Below are 11,525 nucleotides of genomic sequence, written 5' to 3' on the forward strand. Positions count from 1 at the left end.
TAAACGTAATTCATTTCTTAAAGGGATAGTCTCTGTCATCATTTACTCATCCTCATGTTGTTCCAAACCCATAAGACACACAAAATAAGATTTTTTTTAATAAAATCTGAGAGATTTATGTCCATCCTTTGAAAGTCTATCCACCCAAAAACGTTCATAAAGACATCGAACAATAAATCCATATGAATCAAGTAGTTTAATCCAAGTCTTCTGAAGAGACGCAATCGCTTTAAGATGAACATTTAATTTTAACTTTTATTCACACATTGATCAGTGAACATACATAATGCATTAAAATTTGGAAGTTCAAGCATGAGAACCAACGAGGTTCATTCTCGTGTTACATCTGTTCATCATATAAAGCGATCGTGTCTCTTCAGAAAACCTGTATTAAACGGCTCCATTCATATGGATTTACTTTATATTTCAAAGCTGCTTTGAAAATCGGAATTGTATAAAGCGCTGTTATAAATAAAGGTTACTTGATTTGACAATCTCTTTTGAAGCGTCCAAGTTTTGGGTGAACAGACTTTCAATGGAGGGACAGAAATATCTCAGATTCAAGATATCTCATATCTCATATCTTCATTTGTGTTTCGAAGATGAATGAAAGTCCCGCGACACGCAATAAAAGGTTCTTTTCCATGTTAATCAGAGTGTTTGTCCTAACCAGCCGCGACGGCGACGATTCTATTTTAGAAACGGTTTCTATTTTTCTGCGACGTCGTGCTAGAACAACAAACACAAAATGTGGCAATGATAATCTCAGGGACTGTTTATGTGCTTTATTTAATGTTAAAAGCGTGTAATGTGACTTTGAATCTCATTTAGTGCTCCAGCTTTGTGGCTGTAAAAGCAACAGTGGATAATTCACCTCAGATCTTGAAATGAAACAAATGGAAACAAGAACGTTCAAACTGTGAACAAACAAGTGAATTATTTCACAAAGATTGTTTTAGTAACTTAGTAGGCTATGTATTTTTAATAATGTTTAAATGGTGTAATATTTGTGGATTTGATTATGTAGCACTTTTCCATTTTCTTGAGAGTGGCGTCAAGATTACTCTCTGGTGCCGCGAGACTCCGCCCACACGCTGCTCTGATTGGCTGACTCCGCCCACACACTGCTCTGATTGGCTGACTCCGCCCACACACTGCTCTGATTGGCTGACTCCGCCCACACGCTGCTCTGATTGACTGACTCCGCCCACACGCTGCTCTGATTGGCTGACTCCGCCCACACACTGCTCTGATTGGCTGTGGGTTTTGATTGATTTTCATCTCGCAGTCGCGTCGCGTCTAGTGTGGACTTTGTCGCTGGAATCGCATCGCGTCTGGTTAGGACATGGTGTTACGGGTTTGGAATGACATGAGACATGACATCATTTTGGGGCGTACTAACCCTTTAAGTGTATGCATTCATTTTGTGCACAACTGTTCTTCATCAGCCCTTGTTATATTTCTTGTTTTGACAGCATTAGTACTGGATATTGCAAAATGTGTCAAGGGAATTTTTTATGAGGTAAACTGAATATTTTCTAACTAAACAGTCAGATTTATATTCCTGTGCACGGTTTGGCACAAAACAAATATGGGCTCTCCTTTGCCGATTTACCTTCGCTTGGACACTCTCCTCACCGTACCCCTCCATCTTCTCCACCTCCTGCATGTAGAGTAACTCCGCCTCTGGTGCAGAAAGACCTCTGGGAAACAACACACACACAAAGATCACATTCAACAATGTTGCGGTCATCTGATCGCTATTATCAGGCTCTTCCTCATTCTTATGGTGCATTACACAACAAACAATGTCAGAGGACTGCAATGCTTACATAGATTTATGTAAAAGATATTTCAGCTGCATGACATGCCATTTTTGTCCCAAATATCACAAGTATAAAAATGTGATACTGATTTTATACAACATTTCAATAAATAAGTTAATAACAGTTCACAGCGGTTTTTCATTTCTGAATGAAATCGCGTTTTGAACAAATCGGGTGAACCAATGACTCAATGGCCTATTTATAAAGAGAGCTATTTACTTCATTCCTAAATGAATCAGCCGTTTGAAGAATGCTGGTAATCAAACTGTTTTGGTTAACACTGACTTCCATTGTATGAAAAAAAACAAAAACAATACTGAGACATTTCCCAAACTATTTTCTTTTATGTTACACAAATGACACAAGGGCGAGTAAAGTGAATTATCCCTTTAATACGCATTTAATCTCATGTTGTAATTGCAGTGTAAATTAATTCACGCCACCACTGATCTGCAATAAATGGTCTGTAAACATATCTAAATACCAATTCAGATGCAGCTTCGGTGAAAAAAAAAAAATGATGGTCTAAAAGCCAAAAAGTTTGTGAAATAAATTCTATGTTGAATCAAATAAAATATTTCTTTCTAAAGCTACTTTTTTGTAATGTCTATTTTATCCTTTCTCATTTAACACAATGATGACTTTAAATTTGGATAAGAAATTTCCTCAAATGATGATGTGAGATTAATTAATTGTTATTTTATTAAATTAAAGCTAAATTAAACCTAATTAAAACATCTTTTGTAATGCTCTTGAAGGATTGTGAAACTAGTTTAAACACTTGCTCTTCAGGGAACATAATGGCCAAGTAAAAAGTGCATTAAATAATCATGATTCAGAACGCTGATTTAGTTTATATCTACATAAAAAAAAATGGCAGTTTCGAAAAATTTGCATGCGTTCGACACGTCAGGGCTGGGACATGTATTGAAATATTTGCCTGAAATAGTGCAATTTAATAGGACAATATTAGCAAATATTTCAATACACGTCCCAGCCCTAATGTGTCGAACGCATGCAAATCTGCTCTGAAGGATCTTTTCGAAACAAAACTTTTGCAGGAAAGCCAAGAGCATTTATGAGTCCAAAGCACTGGTCATAAGTCATGTCAGGCGTTTGACAGCTGCCTTTGAAGTCCTTTAACAAGTACCATCTGAACACATCTGATAATCACGCAGACTCCTAACTGAACCTCCCTTAAGCTCGGAACACACCAAGCCGACGGTCGGCCGACTGAGTTTTCTCAGTGTGTTCTGCGCCGTCGGCTTTTTTCCGGCCGATTCGACATGTTGAATCACCGTCAGTGAGAGAGAGAACTCTGATTGGCTGATCAGCTTAAAGGGATAGTTCACTTTGAAATTTAATTTTGGTATGTTTTAGCTTACCTCAAGGGCATCCAAGATGTAGGTGTCTTTTTTTCCGCAGTAGTTTCAATTTTGATATTTTTAGGTCAAACCGTTCTTGTCTGACAGTCATATCATGCAGGTCTATGGTCACTGGCTCAAAGAGCATGCACAGAGTCCAAATTAAAACAATTCCCCATCGTCCAAATTAAACAATTCCCCATCGTAAGTACACATTGATGGCCTAAGACACGAAACGAGCGGTTTGTGTGAGAAAACGAACAGTATTTATATCGTTTTTACCTCTTATAACACAGCCACGTCCAAGTGATCTGAGGGCGCGGGCGCATCCTGGTGTGTGACGTCTGCGCAGACTGGTGCATAGATATATATACACTAGATGTCGCATTAAAGACATTCGTTCCAATGAACTGCCGTAGCCAAGGCGACATCTAGTGTATATATCTATGCACCAGTCTGGATTGTGTTGGTAATAGGCACTAACGCTAAAAGATGTTTCGTGCCTCTAACAAGTGCTGTCGATCTTCTCTCTGATGTGAATGGTGTGTGTGAAACACTTGAGTTTTGCCACAGACTTGTCCCAGCGTCTAGAACGCAACTGATGCTTTATCAAGCGTCTCCATACTTAGAAAAAACGCGGAAAACTACTTTTAAACACAAAATGACAAAATATTTACAACGGGTCTATTCGCACGGTATTAGTGTCACCTGAGGTCATTTTTCCAGACCTTTTTACTGAAGGTAAAAGTCGCCGTAATCTTTACTGACATTTGTCTGTAATGATCACTGAGATGCACATTCGGACGGGACTAAAATCATAGAGAAGCTCTGGTAATAATTACTTTACCCCTCCTCTCCCATGTTACACTAGTCCCGTCCAAATAGGGCTTTAGTGAACGAGAATAATAGCAAAACAGTGAGCAAAGAAGTCAAACCCGTACAGACAGACGCTGTTCTAACGTTACGTCATCTAACCTGAGTGTTCCTTGGCGAATATTTCAATATTAACATGAGCGGAGTGGAATAAAGGAAGTGTTTAGCAGGACTGATATTCAAAATGGTAAGCACGCAGTGCTCTGTTTATGGTGTGTTTCTGCAGCGTCGGTTTCCCTTTTTGAATGACGAATAATATATCTGCAGAAATAGACAGTGGTCTCATTTACACAAACGCGCATGCTAGCTGACAGTCGCCTGTAGTTCTCTCGGTGTGTTCAAGTGCAGCTTTTCCCCCCGACGCGAGGCGACAACACAGTCGGCTTTCATCAGCGCTAGTTCTTTGGCGTCGGTTTGTTGTGTCCCGGGCTTTAAACAGTGGCGAACTATCTCAGTCTTTTCCAAATGGGAAAACAAGCACATCTGGCAGATGACTACAGCCTCTCACCGATAGTTTTGATAGAGCATGCCGACTTTTTGAGTGGCCTCCTCCACAACCCTCTCGTCCTGTATCAATGGCTGAGAAAAGAAGAGAGAATGAACAAGCTTATGAAATATCCTGCAGTTTTTAAAGCAGGAAAAGAGACTGAAATGTTCAATGATTTACTCACCATTGGAAACAGCACAATTTTCTGAAGGAAGTCCTGGGAGTCATATCGATTGAAGTCTCCTAGGTCAGCTAGAAGCAATGGACAAACTTTTGTTTAGTGTGAGATTAAAAAAAAGCCCCAACTATAATGTAAACATGCCACTGATTCTTTAATATCAATAAATTAATTTTAATATGTCAGTTAACTAAATGTACATTATCCAGGGTTATTATACTTAACTAAAACTAAAAGGCATTTTCGTTACTTTGAAATAAAATACATGTTAATTGAAATAAAATAAAAATATTCCTTTATTAAAGTTACATTTATTTTGCCAAAGCAACATTTCTCATTTTCATTTAGTTTTCCTTGCTGTACTAAAATGATTAAAAGTAAAAAACAAAAAGATTAAAAACTATATAGACATATTAAAAAAACTAAATTAAAACGAAATCGTGAAAAGATAAAAACAAAAACTAATTCAAAATATTTAATACATTTAATACTTTAATACACCCAGAACACCCTAGCAACCACCCAGAACACCCTAGCAACCAACCAGAACACCCCAGCTACCACCTAGCAACCACCCAGAACACCTTAGCAACCCACTAAAAACACCCTAGCAACTTTTTAACTTTAAAAAGATTAAAAACTATATAGACATATTAAAAAAACACAACTAAATTAAAACGAAATCGTGAAAAGATAAAAACAAAAACTAATTCAAAATATATTAATAAAAACGATTATAGTATCTCAATGATATTATTATAAGACAGCCATTATCTGAAGATGCACGAGTTTAATACTTATTATTAAGGATTTATAAAAAATGTTCGACTTATCAAAAACACCAATTAAATCAGAAGTTTTTTGCAATTTGTTCATTTGTTCACCATAGCAACCGCCTAGCAACACCCTAGCAACCACACAGAACACCCTAGCAACCAACCAGAATACCCCAGCTACCACCTAGCAACCACCCAGAACACCTTAGCAACCCACTAAAAACACCCTAGCAACTTTTTAACTTTAAACTACTTTAAACTAAATTAAACTTCAAACTACTTTAAACTTTCTCAAGCCAACTTAAAGTTTGTCTCGACGATCTTTTTAATCTAGTTTTATTTGATCTTATTAATGAAGACTGTGAGCCCACAATATTGCAAAATCATCTTCAACATTCAGGGCAATAGCACATCTAAATTTAGACAAGCTTGAGAGACGTTTTGTTATGAAAGGAATCGATTTAGCCTTTGCAACAGTAGTAGTTCAACATTAACAGCATGTCTAATCAGCCCGCTAGAAATGTTCACAGCTATGCCGACAATCCGAAGCATCACCGTCGCGTGAAGCCTCCTGACACAGCAATGCTGGTGCACAAAAATAACTCCTGGCCTCATCGAAATGACACAAACCAAGTGAAGACAAAGGCCGTTTGACAGTGCAAATACAGTCGGGACATGATTTGTTTATCTGGTTGTGACAGTGAGTGATGTCGGTTATATCAGCGAACGAGACTCTTGTGTTGGGTAAATGCTAAAGCTGGGCGGCTTGATAAATGGTGCTCTGATTTTCTAGACTTACAGCCCGTAGAAATATAAAACCGTACCTTCATGATGGAGTGTCTAGAGCCGTGAACCAGACACTGGCCAAGCGTTATCTTAGGAATGTTAAAGCAAATGTTCTCTTGCAACATCAAGTTATGATTAAGTCTCAAAACATCTTTCACATTATATATATAAAAAAAAGACAGGATTTTTAGTGGACCGAATACCTAAATATGACTTTAAGATGTTTTTTTTTTAAAGAAGTCTCTTCTGCATTACCAGGCCTGAATTTAATTGATCAAAAATACAGTTAAAAACTGAAATATTATTACAATTTAAAATAGCTGTTTTCTATATGAATACATGTTCAAATTTAATTTATTCCTGTGATCAAAGCTGTATTTTCAGCATCATTACTCCAGTCTTCAGTGTCACATGATCCTTCACAAATCACTCTAATATGATGATTTGATGCTCAACAAACATTTATGATTATAATCAGTGTTGAAAACAGTCGCGCTACTTCGTATTTTTGTGGAAATTGTGAAATACTACCATTATTATTATTTTTTTTTTTTTAAATAGAAGAAAAATAATCAATTTAGTTCAGTAAGGACATATTAAAATTGATCAAATGTGAGCGTAAAGACATTTATGTTTCTGTTACATGCTGTACATTGAACTTCTATTCATTCATCAAAGAATCCTGAAAAGAAAAAGTCTTAAAAAATAATAATTGATCATCAAATCATCATATTAGAGTGATTTCTGAAGGATCATGTGACACTGAAGACTGGAGTAATGATGCTGAAAATTCAGCTTTGATCACAGGAATAAATCAGGGCTCCAGACTGCGACCAAATGGTCGCATTTTGCGACCAAAATTTGAGAGTGTGCGACTGAATTTTACACCCAGTCGCACATGTGCGACCAGTAATTTTTTTTTTTTTTTTTTTCACGTTAAACGTGGAAGGGGCGCGAATGTGTGGCAGGCCAATGAGTGTGAGAAGAATAGGGAACGGCCACTGTAACTGGCTAATGTTTGGAGGGGGAGGGTCCTAGAGATAATCGAGCGCGCGTAAACGTCAGTGGGAAGGAGACGGAGACAAATATCAATGTCACGGACAGACACAGTCGGATGATGATGATTCAGAGTCAGAGGTTTGTAAGGTGATAAAGGCCTGAACCCACTATTTTCGGGAAGACTGGCTACGAGAATTCAGCTGGTTGAGGTACTGTAAGGAGACGAACTCCATGAGCTGCGAATGTTGCAGTCGCTACCCCAGAACTGCGGGGAAAACGAAGTTTGCAGACAGTGCAGGCACTTCGCAGTTTAAACACTCAATCTCAGCCTCAAGCATAGAGTGTGCCGTGACATGTTAATAAATAAAAACAAAATGAAAGTGGAAAAAAACTGCGCTACTCATCACTCATTCTGCTTCACAGACCGTTTAATAGTTCGAACCAATAATAGACAGCGCAGAGCTCCTCTCGCCAGTCGCGGGCCGATCGCGATCACGCGAAACAGTTACATCGTGGAGATCCAGTGAAGAAATCCATTGAGTTCGCGACAGAATTAATAACATTGCTGCGAGATCCAGTGAGAAACATTCAGATTTGACGCAGAATTCTCTGTTATAAACCATATCAGATCAAACAGCGCTGACGTGGAAACCAGGAGAAACGTGCAATGAGCGAACAAGTTATAGAAGGCTTTAGGTCCACAGATCAGCAATATTCACCTTGGATTTAATGTAGTAACACTAACTGTAACTATGGTATACTGTGGTTATAACAGTAGCCTACACATATTTTCCAACACTTCAAACTATATTATCTTATTTAAATGTTATTTTTAATGTGTTGACCAAAACATTTTTTGTTCATCCTTTAAAGATTGTACCTATTTATAAAACTAAAAGTTTCAAGAAGTAGGAAAACACACTTATTTAAAAAAAAAAAAAAAGATAAAGATTAAATTACTATTGTAAACATAGCTGCAGAGGACGCTTACTTGCTATTTTCACTCCCTAATATCTATTTTGTCACTCATTTTGCTTTTGAATTAATATTAAGACATTATGAATGATGATAATTAAAGTTAACTTTATCTATACACCTCAAATTAAGCTCAGTGCTTGGTCATCCCACAGTGCTACCAAATACTTTCTGTAGAACTTAGTGCCGCTGCCCTCAAATGTTAGTCTGGAGCCCTGTGAACTTAAAATAAAACTGCACATTGTAATTTCTGCACTTTAAGGCTATTTATTATCAAAGCATTTGTCAGTAATACAGTTATTTTGGGGGAAAATGTGAATAATTGCATTGCATGGTAAGGTGTGCCCCTAAATTTTCTGCTTGCGCTCCTAAAATTTTAAGTCAGGGGCTACAGCGCTCCTAATAAAAAAAGTTAGTCTGGAGCCCTGTAAATTACACTTTACTATATATTCAAACAAAACAGTTATTTTAAAATGTAATACTACTTTTACGGTATTTTTGATCAAATAAATGCAGGGTGGGGAGAAGAGACTTCTTTCAAAAACATGAATAAATCTCAATCGTTCCAAACTTTTGACGAACTCCACCACAATCTCTGTGTGTTTTCACTGATGACAGGAGCTTCATCTTTGAGTGAGCAACTCCTTTAAATGGAAGCAACCGAAAAGGATATTACAGTTTTTCTCAATTGTTTACACACAAATACTGGCACTTGAGACACAATAAGCACAACATGTAACTCATTCACCAACCCCCCGAACCAATTCTGCTAAACTACAAGCACAATTCCTGCTTTACACTCAAATTGCAGTTTTAAAACACACTTTTTTCAAAACACTACACACAATTCTCTGCTTTTGGCACAATTTTCATGCAGAAAATCTCTTGTTTTCACAAGGAACACACTGCCATTCAGATATGCACACTGACTCATCACATGGGCAAACACCCGTCACACAGTTTTACAATTAGCAATCAGAGCTTTAGCATAAAAGGGCAACGGTTGAGCTCTTCAATGGATGACAACATTGGATTTATTTATTTTCACTGTAACTGTATACAGTCAATTCTTCTGTTGTTTTGTATGTAGACCACTGTATGTACAACTTTGTGGGATGTACACTGTGTACACTGTTTTTGTGGGAAAAATAAAATATTTGTTACCGTGTATTTGTGTGTTCTGAGTATAAAAACAATATTCTCAAATATTTTACAACACACTTATACTGTCTGTAGTAAGTGTAACACTGAACAAAAAAAGGCCTAAGTCATTATGATGAATGGAGAAGAAGTGTTTTCCATTCATCAGTGTTTTACACTGAGCATATCTGTGTTCAACTGGTTCTTATAAATGTCTATTCATATGATGGTTTATGTGGGTCATTTGAAAACAAAATACCATTTTGAGAAGAAATAACATTGTTTTGAATGTAAAGTTTCATTTTGCAGAAGAATTGAGGGGTTTTGCCCATTGTGTGTGTGTTTTTTGATTTGTGTGTAGAGTTCTGAGAATATGAGGCATGCTTTCAGAAAATGTGTGTAAACAATCGAGAAAAACTGTAATATTACAAATGCCCCACGCACAAGATTAACGATCACTAAATCATCTGAAAACGGTGGGAATTAGACCTGCATAAACTCTGATATCTCACTATATTCAAATTCCTGAAATGCCAAACATGACATCGGAAAAAAAATACCTTGCACAGCCAAGCTGGCCAAATGGATGGCTTGCTCAATGGAGCACGGGATCTTCCCCTCCAGGACGTCTTTCTTCAGCTGGAGATAATACTGATATCTGCGTCAGAAACCAGGAGTGAGTAAAAGCGTTGTAACAGCACTGATGTGATCACCGTCAGACATGTTCGTGTCCTTTACCTGGTTATCTCTTGTTGTAACTGGGTGACAGTCGACACGTAGAAAACCACCCCAAAGTAAACGGTCGGCTCCAGCCCGTACTTGTCAAGCTGTTTCTTCAGCGGCTTCTCCAAATCAATCCATCTCTGCTGGTTTTGTTTGTTGTAGTACCAGAGGCTGAAGTACGTTATCTGGGGAATGAACAGAATTTCACTGATTGCTCTTTTACTCATGAGAAACAACAGGCTGGCGGACATTCACGTGCTCGACTTCAACAACTGGAAATACTCTCTAAGCTTTGAGTAAGACGACTATTTGGCAACGCTACAAGCTGAGACACTTCAGATGCAAACTGCTTGAAATATGACTGGAATCACTTAAAAAAAGGAAAATATGACATATAAACTACATTAAATTATCATGAGAACATTATAATTGTGTGTTTAGGACATGGTTTTTAATGGTGAGACTTCTGTTTTTTTTAATAATCTGCTTTCAAAAATTATACACAAATTTGGATTTCGATTTATCGCCAATATATCGGTTATCGGCTTTCAAATATAAAGAATTATCGGTATCAGCCAAAATGTTTATATCGGAGCATCCCTAATTTTAATGTATTAGTAAATGCTGAAATTAACATTAACAAAGATTAACGAAGTATTTTTCATTGTTAGTTCACGTTAACTAATGCAATCTTATTGTAAAGTGTGTTACCAAAAAAACACAGCAAAACCTAAAATATACACTTTTACGTATTTATACAGTCTTGATGCTGAACTGGACAAGATAATTTGTCTCAATTCTAATTCTGCTTTAATCTCAATCCTCTAAAATCTAATTTCCTGCACGCACACAAATAGAAGCCACTTATTAAATCACTGCACTAATGAACTTCAGGCTACTAAACACACTGGGCGATGCTCATACGATGCGGGGGAAACACTCAGACTTCTCAAGAGCAAATGACTGCATACAAACGAAGTGCACTTAGTCCAGGCTGAATTCTTGGCACACATGCATTTAGGGTGTTTGACAGCATTTTGGTTGCAGTCCTAGAATAGCCTAGACTCCAGACGGCACCAGCGAGCTAAAATAAACACACGCCCATGGTGTGTTAAGGTGATTTCGACCAGATTAAACCAAGTTGATGTCTTCGTAGCCAGAGGACGGCCAGCCTACCTCGCGTAACTCGAGTCTCTGCGCAACTGCCTCGAGACATTCCTGGCCCGTGCTCTCCACCGAAAGCGTGAACTCCACATACTCGCCGTTGAGCAGCTGTATGCGGGTAACCAGGCAGCTTTTGCTGGACACCGTGTATCTTCTGGTTCTCTTGAGTTTTAATCCGAACGGAAGGGGCATGTTGAACCGGTGCCGCGACCTTCCTCGAGCAGAATGATTTGA

General features: G+C 37.8%; 1 protein-coding gene across 2 annotated transcripts in view; it reads right to left on the bottom strand.

Annotated features, from left to right (window-relative positions):
- Positions 1 to 11,525, bottom strand: part of ptpn21 (protein tyrosine phosphatase non-receptor type 21) — a 37,534-nt gene that overhangs the window by 24,676 nt on the left and 1,333 nt on the right. For both annotated transcript variants that reach the window (XM_081347873.1, XM_081347872.1), the window contains exons 2-7: positions 11,304 to 11,525; positions 10,143 to 10,312; positions 9,965 to 10,062; positions 4,735 to 4,802; positions 4,572 to 4,642; positions 1,616 to 1,703 (exon numbers count right to left, since the gene is read on the bottom strand). The exon at positions 11,304 to 11,525 is cut by the window's right edge and continues 76 nt beyond it. In XM_081347873.1, coding sequence (XP_081203999.1) covers positions 1,616 to 1,703; positions 4,572 to 4,642; positions 4,735 to 4,802; positions 9,965 to 10,062; positions 10,143 to 10,312; positions 11,304 to 11,483 — 675 coding nt within the window. In that variant the 5' untranslated portion in view covers positions 11,484 to 11,525. The remainder of the gene's footprint in view (positions 1 to 1,615; positions 1,704 to 4,571; positions 4,643 to 4,734; positions 4,803 to 9,964; positions 10,063 to 10,142; positions 10,313 to 11,303) is intronic.

This window comes from Scardinius erythrophthalmus (assembly GCF_964197995.2).
Source record: "Scardinius erythrophthalmus genome assembly, chromosome: 19".
NCBI classification, from domain to species: domain Eukaryota; kingdom Metazoa; phylum Chordata; class Actinopteri; order Cypriniformes; family Leuciscidae; genus Scardinius; species Scardinius erythrophthalmus.